At 35.2% G+C, this 24,590-nt stretch overlaps 1 protein-coding gene and 1 long non-coding RNA gene across 7 annotated transcripts in view; both read right to left on the bottom strand.

Annotated features, from left to right (window-relative positions):
- The window catches only part of LOC309665945, a 340,836-nt gene that overhangs the window by 161,265 nt on the left and 154,981 nt on the right, over positions 1–24,590 (bottom strand). The gene's annotated exons all lie outside the window — the stretch shown is intronic.
- Positions 1–24,590, bottom strand: part of SNX13 (sorting nexin 13) — a 154,038-nt gene that overhangs the window by 93,770 nt on the left and 35,678 nt on the right. For 5 of the 6 annotated variants that reach the window (XM_082472677.1, XM_082472674.1, XM_082472672.1 and 2 more), the window contains 4 exons: positions 8,097–8,209; positions 3,862–3,964; positions 1,192–1,281; positions 3–124 (listed from right to left, as the gene is read on the bottom strand). In XM_082472677.1, the coding sequence (XP_082328803.1) occupies positions 3–124; positions 1,192–1,281; positions 3,862–3,964; positions 8,097–8,209 (428 nt within the window). The remainder of the gene's footprint in view (positions 1–2; positions 125–1,191; positions 1,282–3,861; positions 3,965–8,096; positions 8,210–24,590) is intronic. The other variant, XM_082472675.1, reaches the window with a different exon arrangement.

Genomic DNA, 24,590 nt, shown 5'->3' with positions numbered 1-24,590 from the left:
ACCTAGTAGCAAACTGAATGAGTGCATTCTGAAGAGCCTGCCTAATTTCAAGAAGAAAAGATTCATCATCACTTAGTGTATAATACCAATACTGGACATAATCCCTCAAGGAAAACTGGATAACCTAAAACAAAAATACGGAAAAAAATACAATTTTTTAGGATTTGAAAAGTAACAGTGTCAAACTAAAACCTGAAAGGATTATTTGCGATTTATATTTATTCTCTACATACTAAATTGTAGTGGTAATCAACTGCCTTCATTAAAAAAGCGTCAATATACTAAAAAACATTTCAAAAATTTTTCAATTATTTTGGTAGCCCAATTCATCCACTGCCTAAATTTTTTAAAAAATTAAAGAATTATCTATGGCCAAGCCCCACCCAATTTCAAGTGAAGATGAAGCCTGCAGAAAAAATAAATTTCCAATGCTATAACATAATGAAGTTTTAATCAGTTTGATGGAGTGAGATGCAAAATAGTGTCAAGAGGTGCTAATAATCTTGGAAATATGTTTACTTTTGAGAATATCATCAGATTCATTGCAATCAAATTACAAAAATGACAATTCACTTAATTCTAATACCGGTGATGCTGCCAACAGCACTGTTAGCCAATAAATAGCAAATAATACAGTTTAATGTATTATGTTTTTGCAAATCAGACAAACTAAATATGGGTTCATCTAAAAAACAGTATTACAATTTTAAAGTATACATTATTTGTAATAATCACAAAATCAAGAATCGATGAAAAATATTTTGGAGGAGAATAATTTTAATTCTAATTTTTAAAATATTTTTGAATGAAACCATAAATATCCATTTAAAAAAGTAATAAAACTAGTAGGAAAAACATCTGATTTATCAAACCACTAAGCTTGTTCATCAGCTGAAGAGTAACATTTTAACTATATATATAAAATAATTAGAAACATTATCAGATGTCAGTAAAAACTTTTTTTTCTAAATGTAAATTCAACCAAAAGGCTTTAATATCATATTAAGCAAACACCTTATTATAAATAAGTTCATAAGTAAGGCAATATCTTTACGTACAGACTCCAAGTACAGCATTATAATGAATTTCCAGCATATTACACAAATAGCAAAAATTATTCCTTAGCATTTTCAAAAGAAATGCACCTAGCACACAACATACGGAATTTAAATACCACATACTGAAACTCACTTGCTGGAGAGGTTCATCAATTATATTGGCACCTGTCAATCTTCTATCGATCTTTATAGTCCTGGCTTCCCGTTTCATTTCTTCTAAGCACTGAAAGGAAACCATAACATTCTATTACATAGTTTCTTGATATAAAGTCTCTGTAGTTTACTTCTAACTAAATATTCATTGTAACTTCCCTGTCATTATCTTCAGTTAATAAATAACCTTATTTCTTGAGACTTGGGTATAAAGCAAACACTATTTCTCAAATTAACAAAACTAGACATCCAGAAAAAAATCTTGTGTTATCACCAAAAACAATTATCAGCAAACATTATTTAGAATGTGAGAAATTGAAAATATCAGATATAATATTGCCATATTTCAATGAAACTTTAAAATCATAAGTTAGTGTTTCAGGTGAGTCAAATTAATAATTGTCTTTATTAAACACACCCCTATTTCCTCCCTCTCCCTCCCAGCCCAAAACAGTATATCAGCTGCCAAATGAATATATTTTTAATTAATTTTACTTAGGGATGGTTTTTAGCAACTAAAGAAAACGAATTTTTCTCTGTAGTCTTCAGAAAGACCAGTGACCTGGAAATAGGGTGAAAAGTAGTAAGACACTCTTCAATTAAAAATACAAACCAAAGCACAAATACATATAAAAACATATGCCTCGAGTTATCACATGTAACCTCTAAGATTTTTTCATAAAATATACTTATGAATCATTTTAGAAATAGCAATCAAAATCACCATTTTTATACCATATACTAAAAAATAGATTATAAAGACTTAACCAGTCTTGACTATGATCTATTACTGTTTAGGATCTTAATTCTTAAAATATTTTGCATTCTCTCTATGTACCGCTCAAGTGAGTGGAAAATATGGATGGCTAGGAAATAATTCAAAAAGAAAAGGCAAAAAAACAAACAACCCAATAGAAAAATGGGCAGAAGACCTTAATAGAGATTTCTCCAAAGAAGACACACAGATGGCCAGTAGGCACATGAAAAGATGCTCAACATCACTAATTATTAGAGAAATGCAAATCAAAACTACAATGAGGTACCACCCACCTTACACCAGTCAGAATGGCCATTATTAAAAAGTCTACAAATAACAAATGCTGGAGAGGGCGTGGAGAAAATGGAACCCTCCTACACTGTTGATAGGAATGAAAGTTGGTGCAGCCACTTTGGAAAACAGTATGGAGGTTCCTCAGAAAACTAAAAATAGAGTTACCATATGATCCAGCAATCCCAATCGTGGGCATATACCTAGACAAAACTACAATTCAAAAACATACATGCACCCCTATGTTCACTGCAGCACTATTCACTATAGCCAAGACACGGAAACAACCTAAATGTCCATCAACAGATGAATGGATGAAGATGTGGTACATATATACAATGGAATACTCCTCAGCCATCAAAAAGAACGAAATAATGCCATTTGCAGCAACATGGATGCAACTAGAGATTATCTCATTATATAAATGAAGTAAGTCAGAAGGAGAAAGACAAATAGTATATGGTATCACTTATATGTGCAATCTAAAATATGGCACAAATGAACCTATCTCTAAAACACAAACAAAATCAGACAGAGAGAACAGATTTGTGGTTGCCAAGAGGGAGTGGGGGAGGGAGGGGTGTGGACTGGGAGTTTTGGGTTAGTAGGTGCAAACCATTACACTTAGAATGGATAAGCAACAAGGTCCTACTGTATAGCACAGGGAACTATATCCAATCTCCTGGGATAAACCATAATGGAAAAGAATATTTAAAAAAAGAATGTACATATGTGTATAACTGAGTCACTTTGCTGTACAGCAGAAATTAACACAACATTGTAAGTCAAACTATACCTCAATTAAAAAAAATAAATAAAAGGTTCATTTCCTCAGAAAGATCTGTGAGCAAACTCAAAGAATAAACACTAAAGGGAGTTTTAAAGGGAGACAGAAGTAAGTTTCAGAGATTACTTTAAAAGTTACAGTATTAGAAAAAAAATGTATTTATTTATCAATATGAAAGTCTTATTAGCACATAATGGATAAGTTAATAATTGTAAAATTCAGTTACTGGCATCAACTCCAGACCATTTGCCTCTCTTCATACAAGAAAAACCATCCTAATCCCACAATAATAATTGAAGGCAATGAGAATCTGAAGCCTACTTCTAGTATGCAATTCCAATTTTATTTATAGAGTATAATATTGAAAAAAAAAGAACAGAAAAATAGGAATATGAAAGATAATATAAAATTGGACTTGAATTATTAAAATTATAGAAACTGCACGGCCTAATCGCAAGCTCTATTTTTCAAATGAGTTAAAGAAAAAGTGCCCATTTTCCTCCCTCTGGTTCCTATGCATTTATTTCATTCAAAACAGTATATTCATTGACAGTTCCACAAGTCATACACATGATGCACTGAAATTCTAAGTTAAGACAGCAGGAAAAGACCCTAAATTTCTATCTTTTCCTCAAATTTGCATTCTCACCTTTAACATCTAACATGCATTTTCTAAGCCTGATCAGATAGTCTCTCATAAATTTATAGTGAGCATTAGTGAATTATAGGAAAATCTGCCAAGCCATATAAAGATGATCACATTATCATCACTGCATACAGCAGGACTTTAAGGTTTCACATTCCTTTACCCTTACCTTAGGAATCCCAGTTGATGTTGGAGGAAGAAATGAGTGTTCACACTGCTCTAGGTACTTCTCTGAGTTTGTTTTTCCAAAGAGGAGAGTAACCACAAAACCCCTGAAAGAAATTTAATTATAGATACAAAAACAAAACTTCACTACAATTTAACACATCTATTTATTACCAAATATATTTTTCAGATTTAATTGATGGCTTACCATTCACTAAAAAGTCAGTTTGTGACTTTGATGAGGCAAGGAATTGACAGATTTTAAGTTCTGAAGTTTAAAACAACTGTACACATTTTGTGAATTTATACAATAATGCCTTTACGAGTTTTCATCCAGTATATTTCATAAAGAATCTCAGGCAACATTTTCAAACTTTAGAAAAATAAACCTTCATTAAATAAGTAGGTAAGCTAATAACCAAAGACAAAGACAAATGAGATGTACATCTATAGCTATACCACACATTTCTATAAAATTCTGTTAACTAATTAAAGAGAGATATAACTTGCCACTATGAATACAGAATAAACAAAGACTATACAGGAAAAAAAAGATCCAACTTATGATTTGTTTAAAATAAGACCGGAATTTAAAAAAGAAATATAAATATATCCCCAAAAGTTAATTATTTTTAAAACAATTATGGAGTCAAGGTAAGATAAATACTGGTTTAGAATACTTTGTACTGACTAAATGCTATCAGTATTTCCTACATTTAAAGTTTACCAAATAAATCTAAGCACTACTAAGTAGACAGGAAATCCATAAAAGAATATTAAATTTTAATTTTATAATGATTTACAGTAATCTTACAACGATTGAAAGAGTGTAGTTGGGGACTTCCCTGGTGGCGCAGTGGTTAAGAATCCGTCTGCCAATGCAGGGGACACAGGTTCAATCCCTGGTCCGGGAAGATCCCACATGCCATGGAGCAACTAAGCCCGTGTGCCAGAACTACTGAGCCCACGTGACACAACTACTGAAGCCCGAGTGCCCTAGAGCCTGTGCTCCGTAGAAAAAGAAGCCACTGCAGTGAGAAGCCCACGCACTGCAACGAAGAGTAGCCCCCGCTTGCCACAACTAGAGAAAGCCCATGTGCAACAATGAAGACCCAACACGGACGGAAGGAAGGAAGGAAGGAAGGAAGGAAGAGTGCAGTGACAAGAAGGGAACAGTAAAAAATTAAACACAGTCAGCCTCAGCTATTGAAAGGAAGATTCTCAAGGTCCTCTGCTTTTTGTGGCCATCTGCCATTTCACTGCTCTTCAGTACAGGCACCACAAAAGCAAGGAGGAGGGTGGAGAAACAGATAAAGTCAAATCAACTCATGTCATCAATTCTGTTTCTGTTTCTTTGTTAAAAGGCTGGCCTCAGAATTATCAGTAAATTTCACATATCTGTGTTGTATCTGACATTATTACTAAGAATCAAGTTGGTCTTGTATTTCAGTTTTACCTAGCTGTAAGCATATTTAGACACAATAAAATGCTGATGTTAAGTTAACAATGCATTTCTAAAAACATTACCATAAAATAAACTGATAAAACGTTCACCTTTGCCCACAGTGTGACAGTAGTAAAGTAAGCTAAGGAACAGTATGATCTTAGAAAGAACCTAATTAATAGCTTCAGCCTTGAGGTTTAAGTAAAAACAGGTGCTACAAATGATTGCATAACCAAACAAATATAACGGAATGCCATTAAATAACTCATATCGGTATTGAAGGTATCCCAAAATAACAACCAAAAAAAAAAAAAAAAAAACCAAAATTCAAAAAAACAAAAACTTCTGAGTGGTTTTCTTTCCAAAGGGTTTCTATATATTAGAAAATAAGGGATTAGCTTTGACTATAAGCAAAATATATACATTATCAACACTGTATACAGGTAAACTGCAGAACTCAAAAACTTGTTTTACTAGCCAAAAAAAAAAAAAAGATAGTTTCCATAAGAAAATGCATTAATTCCTCTCTGACTTGCATTTTAAGTAGAAAAAAGAACAAAAACAAATCTTTAAAACTTACACAACAAAAACAAAGAACCACTAAAACTAAGAAATGATCTTTAGTTATATGAAATGTAACTACTTTATTTAAGATTGATATATAAAAGCCTATTTTTGCTCTTAAAATTCATAAGGCACTAAACTATATTAAGCTACATTAAAGAAAGGACAATCATTCTTCATAATTAGAGCCAAAATTAGAAAGATTTTTGACTCAGGAATTATGATGCTCACTGACTGTAACTGAGTAACCTGGGAATGCTTAATTAACTAATCCTCTGAGATGATTCTGGGATGCTTGTTAGTATATAAACTGAAGTCCCCTTACTGTGGCACTGTATTTCCTGACATCAGTAGTCCGGAACAGAATATCAAATCAATTTATGACATAACATGAATTTGGAATTTCAGATCCTTCCATGTGACTTAATATTATCTAAAGAGTCTTTAGTGGCCCTCCCACACCTACCAATATCCCAACTTACCTAAAAAATTTCACAGAACTTTACAAATATCCAAAAACTTTCTTGAAATTATTCCTTAATAAATTAGCAGACTCAAAAAGGGAACAACAAAGGTTCCTGGGACTTTGAAATGAATGGACTCGTCACCCTTTTCCCTTTCCCAAATTTTATATGGACAGTTGAGTCTAAGAGAAATGATTCTCACCCCTCTACCTTCATCTGTAACGCTGCAATTTCTTCCCTTTCTGAAGTATTGTAAAATATTCTGAAATCCTTCCTCACTTTTGCCAAAGGCTTATTCAATTAGTGAAATAAAAGAAACCTTCCCTTTGTGAGAGAGCCATCTCCTCCATTTCCTTTCCAATCAATAAAAGCAGCCACGACCTCGTGGGGGAGGGGTGCAACCATGCAGCTCCGGCCTAAATTTGTGACCAAAGAAGGTAATTTAGGAAGCCCCAATGGCCGCAGATCTGTAAGTCTTCAATCATCTTTATAATCAATAAAGATATTCAGAACTCCATTTATCTGATTCCTATGGCTTATTTCTTATTTGTCTCAGTACATAATACCATATCCAAGCAATTATAAGGAAAATACTAAATCTAATATAAAATACAGTTTTATGAATAGTCCTTGATGTAGCTTCCCAGTTAAATTAATTCTCACTTGTTCAACAATCAGTGGGTGACCTCCCTATAAAATGGTTACACATGACTTTCAAACTCATAACCTGAAAAATGTGACAGGTGGTAGATATATTCAGAAGCCATCCCTTCAGTGTCTTATACAGTCTCTCTCAGGCCACAGTTTATATATGCTATTCAATTCAGCTAAGTCCTCTAAACCTATAGGCTCAAACAATTCCTCCAAATATTTGGGGTCTCAAAAGATTTTTCTGAAAGAACTCATAGGTATTCACTGCACAAATAATTACATAAATGTATTATACATATACATATACACAAATACACATATATATACATACACACATAAACATTAACAACAAAATGCTCATTTCAGCTAAACTACCTTGTTCAGAGTATCTAAGTAGCAAGCATCTCTCTTGTTTATACATTTTCTTACATACAATTCATATCTCATACCAAATGTTCTACATAGGAAGCTATAAATCATGACTGAAACCTCTCCTGTAAAGTTTTATCAACTCAGGGTAAAGCATAAACACTGTAAACCAAATAACCATGAAGAGAAAACGGCAAAATCAGGTGTTTGTTGCAATTTTCTAGAACAAAATGACAGCATTCACTAAGGGAAATAATTAACACAATAATTAATATTAACATAATAATTAACATTAGTGGCTGAAGTCTAATCAATGAAACAGTATCTTCTACTCTGTAAAACTTGATGTGTCATCTCAATTTAACTTATTTATCTTATTATTATTATAGATAAGGAAATTTCAACCTTAAAGGGGAAATAACACCAAAAGGAATAAAAAATCTTAAAAAACTTTTCAAGTTACACAAAAAAGTTTGTATCATCAGAAATTGAAATTTATTTTTGAAGATGACGACCCATATTGCTGGTACAAATCATAACCATCATTGTTTTTATTTCTATAGGTATCTTAATTTTACTATTTTTAACTTTGGTAAAAACAATTTGCAAAAATAGCATTCACAAATAAATCATACTGCCATTTCTCATCATCACTTTTTTTTCTTATTGAGGTCTCATGGTCATTTGTTTCCATTTTGAACAACTGAACATGACATGAATTATAAAATTATCATTGAGAATACTTACCCACCCACAAAGCAGAGGATATAAAATGCCAAATAAAATATTACAAAGGGTCCAAACGTTATTAGAGAAAGGACAATGCCAAGGCTTCCCCATCCCCATATGGACAGACTGGTCTGAAATAAAGCAGGAAAAAAATCTTTTTAATAAATAAATAATTTTCCATAGGAACTAGAAAAGAACCAACAAAACTTTTACATAGTTTATGTTTCTCCTTTTAAGCATTCATGGTATTGTTTCAGTAATTTTAAAAATATTTACTTTTGAAAGTGTTAAGTACATTCTTGGAAATTTATCTCCCAGAAACAATATACAAAATCTATATGTAGAAACAAATTTATAGCATATCAGCAATGATTTAAAAAAAAATCTATTGGCAATATAAATGAACAACAAATTACATAAATTGCTGAATGACATGAAAAGTGATAAGTATTTATAATAAAAACATTTATACATTTATATATGCAAAAGCATGTATGAAAGCTTAAGTAGACAACAGATTGTACTTGTTTATATTTCATTTTAAAACTACAGCATGAGACTTTTTAAAAATTAAAATTTCAAGGTAAAAAACCCATGTCTCACTAAAAATTATATTTTTATTTACTCAAATTGTGTGCAGAAATTTGTAAAATTATAACTGCACAACTTCCAACTTCCCGTTACCAAAATTTACCACGAGTTCAACAAAACATCTCTAAAAATTCTCCATCCTATTTCCCTATTTCATTTAGAATTATACTGTATTATCTATTAAATATACTCCTTTTGTTGAAGGCAAACTGGATTTTAGCAATTTAAGTCATTATGAAATAAATAAATGTATTCAGTTCAACAAGTTCCTATATCCATTTGCCTTGTACTGTGAGGTATACAAAGGATGCATTTGTCCCACTCCTGCCATCAAGAAGCCCAGAGAAGAATGTCTTACAGGAATGAAACAATTAGACACTGACCAAAAGAAAATAATAGAAAGCATTATAAGATGCTAAACTGAACAAAATTAATGACCAAAAAACTATGGAATAGACAATAAGTGCTATGGACTATGAGAGAAAGCACAGTTTTACTTATTTATTCATTCATTCATTCATTCCCAGTCATTGACTGCTTCCTATGTGCTGTAAGTTCAAAGTGCTGGGGATATCACAAGGAATAAAATATACCCTCATTGGGCTTCCCTGGTGGCGCAGTGGTTGGGAGTCTGCCTGCCAATGCGGGGGACACGGGTTCGAGCCCTGGTCTGGGAGGATCCCACATGCCACAGAGCGGTTAGGCCTGTGAGCCACAACTACTGAGCCTGCGCGTCTGGAGCGTGTGCTCCGCAACGAGAGGCCGCGATAGTGAGAGGCCCGCGCACCGCGATGAAGAGTGGCCCTCGCTTGCCGCAACTAGAGAAAGCCCTTGCAGAGAAACGAAGACCCAACACAGCCATAAATAAATAAAATTTTTTTAAAAATATATATATATACCCTCATAAATCTACGTTTTAGTAAGGGAAGAACAACAAGCACACCCTCATGAATTTACATACCTTCGTAAGTTTATATTCCAGAAGAGGAAAAAAGATATATAAATAAGTAAATGTATATCAGATGGGGATAAATGCTATAGAGAAAAATAAAGCAATTGTATGTGGTTGATCTAAGAGGCTTTCAATGATTAAGTGACACATGAACAGAAATCTTAGATAAGATTTAAGGAAAATTTATAATAGTCTTCCTACCCCCAAATAATATTTTTCCATTTATTCATATCTTCTTTTATGTCCCTCAGTGAAGGTTTTTTAAAAATTTCTTCTATATAAGGCTTACACCACTCTTGTTCATTTGTATTTTTATTACTTTTCCTCATCCTGGCCACATCTTTTTAACCAGAGGACAGAATGCCTACTGATGTTTCTACCCTGCCTCCATGAACTCCTCCTTGAATTAGCTGGGGATACTACTGCACCTATAGAAGTGGTCTCCCCTGACTTCTTTCCAAGAGCTGAAAGTAGGCCATGGTGGTTTAGAATAAAGTACAGAACATTTCAGTCCCTCTGACAATAGTTCTGCTGAACATCCAGTACCTGATCCACACTATAGTACCGCCAGATGGCCAACTCTAAAAAACAGATGCTATTTCCCAAGATTCATTCAAAACCTTTTCCACTGACTTTCCTGAAAAGAGTTCTTACAAACTCTCAGGAAAGCTCAGACCAGACTATGACCCAGATACTTTATCCAGCCTACCTTCTTCAGTGATATTTGACCTAATATTAGCAATATTACTCTTTCTTTACAAAGTTATATTTATGCTTGCTAGCCATTTTTCATAGCTAAACAACTTACTGTTTAAAGATCTAGTCAGAGGTTTGAACAATGAAACCAAGCAAAATGGCTATCTCTGGAGATAAAGGAAAGAGGGGAGCATGCAACTGGAGGATAATACACAGGGGGCTTCTCAAATACTCAATACTCAAATGTTCTATATTTTTTAACCAGGTGTTTGCTCTAAACTGTATAAATGTGTTACGGCTCCCACTGTTTGACTATCAATTAAAGAAATTTAAAAATTAAATTTTCAAAAAAGAATCACAATTATATAATGTGGGAAAGATTATTAACTCAATTATTTAACATGGGGAGATGCTCAATTGTCTAAAAACTCAAATTTTCAGAATCTTACAAGTCTCTTCTTACTCATTTGAAAATGGCAGCAAAAATCATCAAAAAACAAACTCTTATTCATTCAACAAATATTTGTGAATACCTACGTGCCAGATGCTAGTGATTTAACAGTGAACAAAACAGACATTACTGTCACAAGAAAAAACAAAAAATCTATGGAGAAGAACCTTTCCTTAATTAAGTTTGAGAGGAATTTCTATATTCCAGGGACTAATAAAATTAAACATTTCTAATCAAGCAAGTCAGGTGCTCATTTGTTTTGTGGTTAATCTCATATTTAACTTCAAATGTTAAACTATTCAATGAAACATCAGAATAGAGAATTGTCCAAAATTAAGAAAGTTTCATGTTATATTTAGTGTTCCCATTTACATATTTGGCTAATATTATAATCTTAACTGGTGAGATTAAGAAGAACATTTGATCTAAAACCATTTAAAATTTTGAGTTCTACTTATTTCCTAAGATGATACAGGATGATAAAATTTAGAAAAATTTTGCACTACATCAGAAACTTTTTACAAATTCAGAACGGAAGCCAAAAAATATAAAATCCACTTCACAGTGATTTACATTAAAATAATACTTGATATGTTACTATTTTCTTCTCCAAACACAATAATCAACACTGAAATATATCCATGTGTCTGGTTCCCTAAAATCACCGACACACCAACTGTGAGATGGAAAAAAACTTCATGATCATCTACTGCAGTACTTCTCAAACTTTAAGAATCTTAAATGCAGGTTCTTAAAATGCAGATTCTGATCCGTTATATCTGGGGTGGGGTCTGTGATACTTTTATTTCTAATAAGCTACCAGAACTGTTCAGAACTAAGGACAATTATATATTTATAATTCTCCTGAATTAGCCTCTAGGTCCACAAAACCTTACAATTCCGGAAGCCAAAACCTCTGAAAATCAAAATTGTACCAAGTATTCTACATACCTATCTCATTTACTCCTCAGAACAACTTATGAAGTAATGAAGAAGGTAATACAGCATAGTGCTCAAAAAATATGAACCCTGGAGTTAAACTATCTGAGTGCAAATCTCACCTTTACTATTTATTAGCTGTGTAACCACTCCATGCCTTCATTTCCTCACCTACGTTACGTGGTTTTTTGGGGAGTAAATAAGCTCATGGTCTAGGGGTCAATTTTAGCTTAATCGTTATTATTATCCCTAGTTTAACAACACAGAAACTAAAATGCAGAGAAGCTTTTTTAAAAATGGCCCAAGGTCACACAGTTAGTATAAGAGTGGGATTTGATCCCATTCAAATCCTGACTCCTTAATGAACCTTAAAATTTGTCAGCTGACAACTGCCTGAAATTAAAACTCACAATAAGAAAAAAATGTTAAAATCATAAATGAGTGCTTTCTTTTATTTAAATATTCATCAGCTTAATATGCCTCCCAAGAAATTAGTAAGAACACTACTTGTAATGAATGTAATAAATTCCTGGTTTGAGTATCAAGTACATAAATATAAAGTATAATTTTTATTAGACAATCAGTTTATCTATATATAATGAAAATAATTTCAGTTTCAAAGGGTATCAATTTTATTAGCATGCCCTGGTTCTTATATGTATCCATTTGGCCTTGAGCAGAGGGACACACAAAGACATAAAAAATGACTCCTACTGCCAAGATGCTTAAAACCAAGAAGTGACAATGTAAAAAATCTTAAATGCCTCCTGATAGTAGAAAGCAAATGGAAATAATTTACATTGTGATATTTTATGCCTATCAATTCATACTACCATTTATCTCATTTCATCCTCATCACAGACTTTCATTGGGTTGGCCAAAAGGTTCGTTTAGTTTTTTCCGTAAGATGGCTCCAGTAGCACTTAGCTGTCTTTAACTTCATTCAAAACAATTTTGTTAGATTGTATGTGACAGCTGTCCTATCAGCATGCATTTTAAAAAAAGACTTACAAAAACTGAATTTTTGTGTAGCCATTTTAATATTGAAGATGGAAGAAAAAAAGCAACATTTCCGGCATATTATGTTTTATTATTTCAAGAAAGGTAAAAACACAACTGAAACGCAAATAAAGATTTGTGCAGTGTATGGAGAAAGTGCTGTGACTGACTGAATGGGTCAAAAGTGGTTTGCACACTTTCGTGCTGGAGATTTCTCGCTGGACAATGCTCCATGGTTGGGTAGACCAGTTGAAGTTGACAGTGATCAAGACATTAATTGAGAACAATCAACATTATACCACGCAGGAGATAGCTGGCACACTCAAAATATCCAAATCAAGCACTGAAAATCATTTGCACCAGCTTGGTTATGTTAATTGCTTTGATGGTTGGGTGCCACATAAGTTAAGAGAAAGAAAACTTCTAACCGTATTTCTGCATGCGATTCTCTACTTGAACGTAACGAAAACGTTCCGTTTTTAAAACAAATTGTGACAGGCGATAGAAAGTGGATACTGTACAATAATGTGCAACAGAAGAGATCGTGGGGCAAGCGAAATGAACCACCACCAACCACACCAAAGGCTGGATCTTCATCCAAAGAAGACAATGTTGTGTATATGGAGGGAGTGGAAGGGAGTCCTCTATTAGGAGCTCCTTCCAGAAAACCAAATGATTAATTCCAACAACTACTGCTCCCAGTTAGACGACCTGAAAGCAGCATTTGACGAAAGCATCCAGAATTAGTCAACAGAAAACGCATAATCTTCCATGAGGATAACGCAAGACTGCATGTTTCTTTTCTTTTTTTTTTTTTTTTTTGCATGTTTCTTTGATGACCAGGCAAAAACTGTTACGGCTTGGCTGGGAAGTTCTGATTCATCCGCTCCTTCAGATTTCCATTTATTTAGATCTTTAAAAAATTCTCTTAATGGAAAAAATTTCAATTCCCTGGAAGACTGTAAAAGGCACCTGGAACAGTTCTTTGCTCAAAAAGATAAAAAGTGCTGGGAAGACGGAATTATGAAGTTGCCTGAAAAATGGCAGAACGTAGTGGAACAAAAGGGTGAATATGCTGTTCAATAAAGTTCTTCGTGAAAATGAAAAATGTGTCTTTTTACTTAAAAACCGAAGGTACCTTTTGGACACTCCAATATGATAGGAAAGGTAGCAGAATACAGTACTAAAAACACAGAATCAGAAATTACAGGTTCCAGTTTGCCACTAATGTTCTGTGTAACCACTGCAAAATCACTAACCACTCTTTGATCCAGAATTCACACTAGCACATGAAGGAGCTGAGCTGTGAGGCCATCTCTCAAGTCAAGTCTATCTAAAGCAGACTGATTAAGTAACTTGGATGCAGAGCTAGGCATAGACTCTCCTGGCTACATGTGGAGAGTGGGGCTAAGTGCAAACAGCTATTTTATATATCAATAGATCACATGAAGAACAGATTGTCAGAGCTCCCAGAGAACGGACCTTGGACTCTCATAAGAGTCTTACTAGAGTGAGTCAGCCACTCTCAGTTATATTCACCTGATATGTCTCAACACATTACATGGCATAGGGCAGCCAGATAGGGCTGAGAATCTTAAAGCTGATATTACTTCAGTGCCAACTTGGATCACAGAAACTATATAAAAGAATTCAACAACAACAAAAAGTACCCATAAGAAGAGTCACCTTATTGAAACCATAGATTGTTTTCCTTCCACCTTATCCCACCTATAATAAAGTGGAAGTTCTTCTCCAAGTAATTTCAATAGAATGTGCTCCTGACACAGAATTTTGGCTCATTCAACATTACATAATAATTTAACCAAGGCCTGCTACAAAGAAGCTGCTCACTAAATACAGAACTAATTAATCAACTTACTAACTAGAGAAATTAAATAAGGGAGGGAATGGAAAGAGAATGTAGGGGAGAAAAGAGAGAAAAGGGGAAAGGGCAAGAAAAGGAAAAGGTGAAGGGAAAGTGAAAGAGAAAAGAACGCTAAATTTAAGTCCTGCCCCTCACTCCCACCTAAGAACTTTAGGCAGAGTTATACATTCCTACCAGCACAACCCGTACCAAGCCCCCAACCTCCAAAAAAAAAAAAAAATCTCCTAAGAGCTTGGTCCTTTTTCTCCCACAGGACTGATGTACAGAAATAACATACTTTTGACCGTCTCAACATAGCCTACACCAGCCTGCATCACGACTTCCCTTTCAGGGAGGCAGCCACACAGGGATCATCAGCACATTTAGCTAAGTTGGCCCCCAAAGCCCTCTTTTCATACTCCTGGGACACGGAAATGAAGATCCCCTTCCACTCCCGTGTATTTAAGATACCTAGTATATCCTTGTGAGGATGATTAAAGACTAGCATGATATGGTGCACATTTTCAATCCAGCTGCTGAGCCAGGAGGGATAGAGGGCCTTGTCTCCAAGATGGCTAACTGCCCAGCTGGCAAAGATAATGGCCACTGGGTACCTGTGGAGATTATCCTCTCTCTCCCAACCAGGGGTGCCCAGAATAATTAGGTTATATACACACATATACACCAGCCCCATGTAGTTTTAGTTCTTTGGTAACAGAACTCTCTCCCTTAAAACAGAAATCTATTGTTCAACTTTTATATATTTTCAAGAATTAATTATGTACACATATGTAGGTAACTACTTTAACAAACCCTTCAATGTTTTATTAGAGCAGTAGTTATAAAAGATCATAGACTACTACATAATTAGGACTTCTAGCATCCAATGATGAAGAAAATACAAGAAAACAAAAAAAGCTACGATTATTTCAGTGTTTTTTAAACTAGATACCATCAATTACAAAATAACTATACAGTCTGAAACAACAGCAGGTACATTCACATGCATTTGTTTTTTCAGGATACAAACTAAGTTACGCTGCACAACCCCTCCCCAGCCCACAGCCCATACATTGGGGATCACTGGAATTAGAGTCTAAAAGAAATTACAGTATTGAAAAAACAAAGGACTGTATTCACTGAATGCTTTCCCTTATACAGAAAGAATAATAAAAGTATTTAAAATGTGGATGGAGCAGTGTAGCAAAGAACAGTCCTGACAGTATTCTAGTAGACTCAAAGCCTCCAACTGCAAAACCACGTTAACAAGGTTTCCTGAATTACCGATATAAGGTCCAGTAGATACACAAAGCTGAAACAAATTAATCAAAGGTGCTTTTTAGAAGCTGTATTTTTCTAGTTATAATGTTTTTGTGCCTTAATAATAAATAACTGCAGGGCTTCCCTGGTGGCACAGTGGATAAGAATCTGCCTGCCAATGCATGGGACACAGGTTCGATCCCTGGTCTCGGAAGATCCCACATGCCACAGAGCAACTAAGCCCAAGTGCCACAACTACTGAGACTGCACTCTAGAGCCCGTAAGCCACAACTACCGAGCCCACATGCTGCAACTACTGAAGCCCACGCACCTAGAGCCCGTGCTCCGCAGCAAGAGAAGCCACCGCAATGAGAAGCCCACACACCGCAACAAAGAGTAGCCCCCTTTCTCCACAACTAAAAGCCCACGCACAGCAACGAAGAACCAACCCAGCCAAAAATAAATAAAAAATAAACTAAAATTAAAATAATAATAATTTTAAAACTGCAAGAAATCATAGCAAAGACTTTTTAAAACAAACGTTTAACCTAGAGGGATGGGATAGGGAGGATGGGAAGGAGATGCAAGAGGGAGGAGATATCAGGATATATGTATATGTAGAGCTGATTCACTTTGTTATAAAGCAGAAACTAACACACCATTGTAAAGCAATTATACTCCAATAAAGATGTTTTTAAAAAAAAAGAGAAATAAAATAGATTATTTTCCTTATAAATGTTTCCATTTGACAGATAAATGTCTATTTTTACTTTACATATATATCAGTCTCATTCTTAAATACATATGTATGTATACATGTATATGTATATACAGATAACATACAAAGAGGAAAAGTATTCCCTTAAAAATAACTGATTAAAGCAAAATTTTTAAAGCTACCAAAGAATAAGACAGCTAAATTTCTAATTATGTGAACTAAAAGAATCCATCAAGATATCAGAAAAAAAATACCAATCCTGGGCATTCTGAACAAATTTTTTTGCATCAGCATACTTAGCCTGATTATTTTTTTAATTCAATTACATACCAGTAGAAGAAAGCATGTATAGCTATCATTCATCTAAGAAAGGGAGGGGGAGAGTTATAAATTTATAAACATTTGCTTATATTTTTTAAATATAAGGATATACAGAAAATTTTTTAAATGACGATCTATAAGGAATGGAGAAAATGGGGTAAAGGGGACAGGGATAAGAACGAGACGCTCTGAAAATACCTTGCTCTGTAGATCTGACTTTGTATCAGTATAAATATTTTACATATAAAAAGAATTTCAAAAGCAATCTCTAAAATTCAAAAGCAAAGTGAAATTTAAAAATCTAACTGTATATACTAACAATGTGGAATAACCACATAAAGAAAGCAAATCAAATGATTTTACAATATAGTAATTTTACTATGAATCATTGCTTCAGTAAAAAATAGTGTTAATAGTTCCACTAAAATGAACTAGGGCTATTGGAGGAATGGGTGATTCCAAGTCTGGAGCAGGAAATGAGTTTAAGATGGGCCTGGAACATTTTGCCATACCAAAAAGCTACCAAAGATTACTAAGAATATGTCAAAACTCAGCAGACAACCTGAAGAGGCTTCACCTGGCTAAAGATGGAATCAGTAACACTAACAACTGCAATGTATTGAAGCACTTCAAATATTTGAGTTCATGAAATCATAGAAATATTTTTAAATTTCACTGATCACCTTTGAAGGGTTCTAAAGAACCAACTCTTTTTGAAAAGTGGTAGAGAATTAGGCATTTATCAGGGTAATCAGAGAGTTGATGAAAAATCGGTTTCTCTTTAAGGAAAAAATCCATATAAGAAGAAGAAATGACAGAATATTGCCATATTGCAATCCCTAACATATTTAGGGATCTACCCATCTAACACGTGCAAGGGAGGGATGGGGGGGGGGCAGAGAGAGAGAGGATGAAAGAGAGAGAGAGAATATGAACCAGACATTATATGCCTCTTGAAATAAAAATACACATCGCCATCTATCAAAGAGTTTTGTGGGGTGGGGTGGGGGGACTCAAACCTGAATCTGACTGAGGAAAAGCAGAAGACTGAGAAAATGTTACATCATGGAGATGAACTTAGCAAAATTCAGACTGTGAGAAACACTAAAGGGCAAAAGACCCAATTCCTTCAACAAATAAAGGGCAAAGGGAAAAAAAAATAAAAAGAAGGAGGGAAGAGGAAGGTTGAGGAGAACCTGTGGGTTAAAACTGCAATATGTAGAGCTTATTCAACTTGATTTTAACAAAAATACAGTGGAAAATGGAGAAGAAGAATGAGGAGGGAAAGAAGGAAGAGAAACTGGGTAATTCTAAACATCTTCTGAATATTTAATGACATTAACAAGTTACTGCTTATCTTTTAGCTTAAATAATGAATGGTACCAGCTATTATGTTATAACAAAAAGAACCCTTATGTTTTAGAGATGCATGATGAAATATTTAAAGATGAAATCACGTATCTGGAATATGCTTCAAAATAATTCTGGAAGTGGACAGTAGAGGAAAAGTGAAAAAGGATATAGACAAAATATAATTAGCCATGAGCTGGTAAATGTCTAAGCTGGGCGTGACAGAGGAAGTTCATTATACTAATCCTTCTACTTTTAATGTTCAAAATTTTTCACTAAAAATGTTTTTTAAAACACACACAATAATCACAAAATTCACTTACATGGTCAATGCACTTGCATTTCTTAAGGAACCAATGCAGGAAGTAAACAGTGCACAAACATGCTACATGTTCACAGCCCAGAGAATTAAACTGGGATTAAAAATTTCCTGTGATTAGTTGATAGTAGAGCAATATACACTTGGCTATTCAATTAAGAAAAAGATTCTTTTTTTTTTTTTAAATGAAGTTTAATATTCCTAGCAATCAAAGTATTCTTTTTCTTTTTTTAATTTATTTATTTATTTATTTATGGCTGTGTTGGTTCTTCATTTCTGTGCAAGGGCTTTCTCTAGTTGTGGCAAGTGGGGGCCACTCTTCATCGCGGTGCGCGGGCCTCTCACTATCGCGGCCTCTCTTGTTGCGGAGCACAGGCTCCAGATGCGCAGGCTCAGTAGTTGTGGCTCACGGGCCCAGTTGCTCCGCGGCATGCGGGATCCTCCCAGACCAGGGCTCGAACCCGTGTCCCCTGCATTGGCAGGCAGATTCTCAACCACTGCGCCACCAGGGAAGCCCCAAGATTCTTTTAAATATGGAACTACTGTGAGAAATGAGTTGTAATATCCTATTTTATGTGTGGTTATGTATTTATTTTATATAAGAATTACTGCCTTTCAAAATAATTATTTAGAGGGGTTACACTGATCCTATAATAATTAGATAACCATGTATTGGGTCTTAGCTATACAAAGATGAATCAGGCAGTTTCTGCCCTCAAAACGCTCATAAACTAAAAAGGTAAAATACACATGTAATGATAACACAAATGTGGTAAGTGCCATAATAAAAAGTTACAAAGTGTTTGGGAATACAAAAAAGATAAATCCTCCAGAGCTTAAACAGTATTGACATTGCTTTAAAATTGGTTTCCAAAGGCAGTTTTGCAGTTGAACAAGAAAAATCAATCTCTTTTCTTTTCAGTTACCCACTTCTTTCCATCAAAATGGTATTACCCAAAATTACTCACTTGATTTACTGAAATTTTGTTAATTTCCAAAAATAAAAATTCCAAGTGAACAAAGATTCACAACTGCTAACGATACATAAGAGTGTGCCACAGGGGAAGTACTCTTTCATTCAAAAGTAGGACAGAGAATATAATTTGTTTACTGAATTTTTAAGCCCAATGCTCAAGGCTATTTATACTTTTATGTGTAAATATATTTAAAGATTCCATTTATAAATGGCAACAAAGTAAGTTGTGAGAGAAGACAATCTTTTCAACAAATGGTGCTGTCACAGACATCCACAAAGAAAAAAATTAATCTAAGACACGGATCTTATACCTTTCACAAAAATTAACTCAAAATGGACACAGACCTAAATGTAAAACATAAAACTATAAAACCCCAGAAGAAAACTTAGGAGAAAACCTAGGCAACTTTGGGTATGGTGATGCATTTTTAGATATAACACCAGACATAATCCATGAAAAAAAATAATTGATAAGCTGGACTTCATTAAAATTAGAAGCTTCTCTGTACTTTCTCTGTACTTTCCTTTTAATTTTGTTATAAATCTAAAACTGCTCTTTTAAAAAAGTCTTTAAAAAAACTACATATAGGGCTTCCCTGGTGGTGCAGTGGTTGAGAATCCGCCTGCCAATGCAGGGGACACGGGTTCGAGCCCCAGTCTGGGAGGATCCCACATGCCGCGGAGCAACTGGGCCCGTGAGCCACAATTGCTGAGCCTGCGCGTCTGGAGCCTGTGCTCCGCAACAAGAGAAGCGGCGATAGTGAGAGGTCCGCGCACCGCGATGAGGAGTGGCCCCCGCTCGCCGCAACTAGAGAAAGCCCTTGCACAGAAACGAAGACCCAACACAGCCAAAAATAAATAATAAATAAATAAATTAATTTTAAAAAAAAACTACATATAATCACAAATACAAGATGATTTTACAACAGGAGAGAATGATAAGACAGCACCAGTCATGAATTATAATAAACTGATACACCATCATAGTCATTATCAATGCACAAAAGTATGAAACTGAATCGTCAAACTGCTCAAAATTCATTCTTTATTAAAATGTAAAGAAACCTATTTTTACATAATGTTAAAATTAACTATTTAGGGGCTTCCCTGGTGGCGCAGTGGTTAAGAATCCACTTGCCAATGCACGGGACACGGGTTCGAGCCCTGGTCCGGGAAGATCCCACATGCCATGGAGCAACTAAGCCAGTGCGCCACAACTACTGAGCCTATGCTCTAGAGCCCACGAGCCACAACTACTGAGTCCGTGTGCCACAACTACTGAAGCCCGCAAACCTAGAGCCCCTGCTCCACAACAAGAGAAGCCACCGCAATGAGAAGCCCACACACCGCAACAAAGAGTAGCCCCCACTCTCTGCAACTAGACAAAGCCCGTGTGCAGCAACGAAGACCCAATGCAGCCAAAAATTTTTAAAAATAAAATAAATTTTTTAAAAAAATGTGTCATTTAAAAAAAAATTAACTATTTAGATTCATTTCATAGATTTCATAATCTCTCATCTTAGAACAGGAAACAAGAGGTCAACACCTCTGATACAGAAAACCTTAAGAGAAACTATAAACATACACAAAATATGCCATCATGTAATTAAGGAAAATTGTTTGATGATCAGAATTTTAGTTGACATAATACATTAGCACATACTTCAACTACCTCCACCTAGACTCCCCTCCTCCCAAAGAAAATCACACTGTCTTTATTCAGGATACCTAGTGTATGAATTCCTCTCATAATCTAATCTAGTGTGGTCAAAAGCCAATTAGATCAAGAATCAACAATCAAATTCTAACATTTTGTGGCACCATTTTTTAAATATAATTTTTACTTGTGAGATCTAATTTTTAAACAAATGGAATTTATTTACAAGGGAAAGCTGTTGCTAAAAGGGAACATGCACACTCAAAACTATGAAAGTTCCACTTGCAGGAATCATTACTTTTCCCTCCCATGGAGAACAAACAGAAAATCCAAAGGTCAGTTCCAACATATCTCCCTGATTTTCCTATGGAATGAGGAGATTTTCTATAAAAATTCTTTGACTCAACAAAAATAAATAAATACAGTAAGCCCTAACAAATTATACTTTGAGTACATTCAGTAAATCAGGTGTTCAGAACTTGAAACCCACCAAGTGACAGAAACATTATTCTTCACATGGGTTACATTCTGGTGGCAAAACACCAAAGCTGGGTGTGGGGATGGGGGTGGGTGTGTGTGTTTAATTTTGTACTTAAATATGCATGATAAAATCATAGAAAAATATCCTCCCTAACTAAACACTCCAGTTTCAAGTCACTGATCATGGTGCTCAGGATCAAAACCTCAGCAAATAAGGAACTGAAGATAGGGAGGATTCATTACCAGAATACTTACTGCAGATGGGACAGGAGTCAGCCCATCTGATTTCATGACCCTTTATTACTCAATCGTCCAAATCAAGAGATTGAGCCTGTCTCCTTTTCCACTACAGTCTTCTGAGGCTTCCAAGTCAAGTTTCCTCTCCTACCCTAGTATGCAATAGAACCAAACACACCTCAAATATCTCAGTAGGTGATGATGGTTGGTCTTTGTTACAAAGAATTTAATGTTTGAGAAAGGGATCAAAAACTGCCAGCATAGTATTTTTTTAAATTCTGAATAAACGTTTTTTAAAAATCAGGATTTCTGACTTTTCTTGAAAAACAGAAAAATCTGGCATCAGTGGAATCACCTCCCTGCAAGGCAATAATGGAATGAAGCTGAGTGGCAACAATCCCCATGAAAATGAGCCACAAACTCCTCGGTAGTGCCACAGTCCCAAAATTTGCTATAAGGTGTACCTGATGTGAGTCCAAGATGTGATTTATCACCATAACTTTACAGTTGTTTTAATGAAAGAAGCAAAATATTTACCTGTATCTATGTTACTATCAGAAGAGGAAAAACAAAAGATAAACCAAGAAAGTAATATGTTTAAAAAATGGCAGACAACCTATTTCTTAGTGGAAGTAAAGTTAGAAATACATATCCCCATTTCATGAAGAGATGTGAATTCACATTAAGCGTTTCCTTTTCCCTAGTTTAGTCTGACAACAGACACTTCAAAGAGGAATAAACTAATAGCCTCAAGAAGAATCCAGTGGAGTAAAGAATAGGGGCTGCAAAGGGGAAATTTCTGAAATCTGTTAAAGTGGGAAAGAATAAAAGGAAATTAAAGAGATCAAAGAAAATTTCTACTGCTTTGCAAGTATACCAGATTATCTTTAAGCAGAAGAAAGCCTGCAATGCCCAGGATTCTGTTTTCACTCTCCTACAGTCTTACTATATATGCAATCCCTGAGTAATCTTGTTTTCTAATCTACCACTTTTAACTACCTCATACGTACCATGACTTCCAAAACTGTGCCTCCAGCCCAGATATACCTCCTGAATTTCTAACACTTATATTCAACAGCATACTGAACGCTTCTGCCTGAATTTCTCATGGGTACCTCAAACTCATCATGTCTAAAATTAAACTCATTCCATACCCCAATTTGCTATATTCCCTCATTTAAATTAAAAGGAGGAGACGTCGACATAGAGAATGGACTTGAGGACACAGGATGGGCAGGGGGAAGCTGGTAAGGGTAGCATTGACGTATATACACTACCAAATGTAAGATAGATAGCTAGTGGGAAGCAGCTGCATAGCACAGGGAGATCAGCTTGGTGCTTTGTGACCACCTAGAGGGGTGGGATAGGGAAGGTGGGAGGGAGGCTCAAGAGGGAGGGATATGGGGACATATGTATGCAGATGGCTGATGCACTTTGTTGTACAACAGAAACTAACACAGTATTGTGAAGCAAGTATACTACAATAGAGATGTATTAAAATTAATTAATTAATTAATTAAAAGGAGGCATCACTGCCTATCCAATCACTGAAAAGAGAAGTCGTAAGAGTTACCTTGAACTGTCCTCTTAGAACTCTCACATCCAACTAATTAGTTATATTTTACATCTTAAATATCTCTTGGGGCCCTCCTCACCACCAAAGCCTTATACAAGACCTTCATTACAGCCTGCAAGACTGCAAGACTACCATTCCTGCCTCTCCTCTGTTACATCCTCCTCACTACCAAAATGACTTTTGAAAAAAGATTCTGAAATACCTGGCTTTTTCGTGAGTAGGACCTGTTCTCTTGCTTTTGTTCTCTAGGATGGATCACCTTTCCGCTCTAGCAAAATCTCTACCAAGTTCCCTTCAAGAACCAGATCAAATTTATATCTTCCATAAAGCGAGTCTTCCCTCATAGGCACCTCTCCCTCTTCCCAGATACAATGTTCAGTCCTTGCATTCTCTGCCTCCACTGCACTATTTAAAGTTCTATAGTAATTATTTATGAATATCTGCTTTTTCTAAACTAGAAACTTCTTTCATTCATTGGTCAAACATTTATTAAAGTCTAGCATGTGCCCGCTATAGCCAGGCTCTGCAAGTAAAGTATTGTTCTGGGCCTCAAGAAGCTCACAATCTTGTGGAGGAAGAGAATTACATATAAAATTATAAAACAATAGAGTAAGAAAAATGATAGACATGCATCAGCTATTACAAGGCACTAAAAAGAAGGAGCAGGTAATCTGACCCAGCCTGAAGGGGAGGAGGGGCGGCAAATCAGAGGAAGCATCCTGAAAAAGGTAACACCTAAGATTAATTTTAGATGATAACAGGACACAGCCAGGTGAAGAAGAGGGCAACTGATAAAGAGAAGACAACAGGAGTAGGCACTGAAGCAAGAAACAGTGTCCCATGGGGAAGCCACTGAAAGTTGTTTTTAAAAGGTAGATTGTGAGAAGCATATGGAATGTTCAAGTTAAACCATTCTATCAATTATGTGCAAGATTTGAAATAGACAGGAAAACCTATGAAGAGCAATTACAGTCATACTATCTAAAAGCCAGAAACAGGTCAGTAGTAGTGGGGATGAACAGACGTCTGCATAGTGGAGAGATATCTAGATGACCCGATCAACAGGTCAATAGATTGCATGGAGCATGACAAAGAGCCATCATCACAGCTCTTTAAGCTTGAGTAG

The sequence above is a fragment of the Balaenoptera physalus genome, assembly GCF_965194825.1.
Source record: "Balaenoptera physalus genome assembly, chromosome: 8".
In the NCBI taxonomy this organism is placed as follows: Eukaryota; Metazoa; Chordata; class Mammalia; order Artiodactyla; family Balaenopteridae; genus Balaenoptera; species Balaenoptera physalus.
This window is presented reverse-complemented; position numbering and strand designations above follow the sequence as displayed.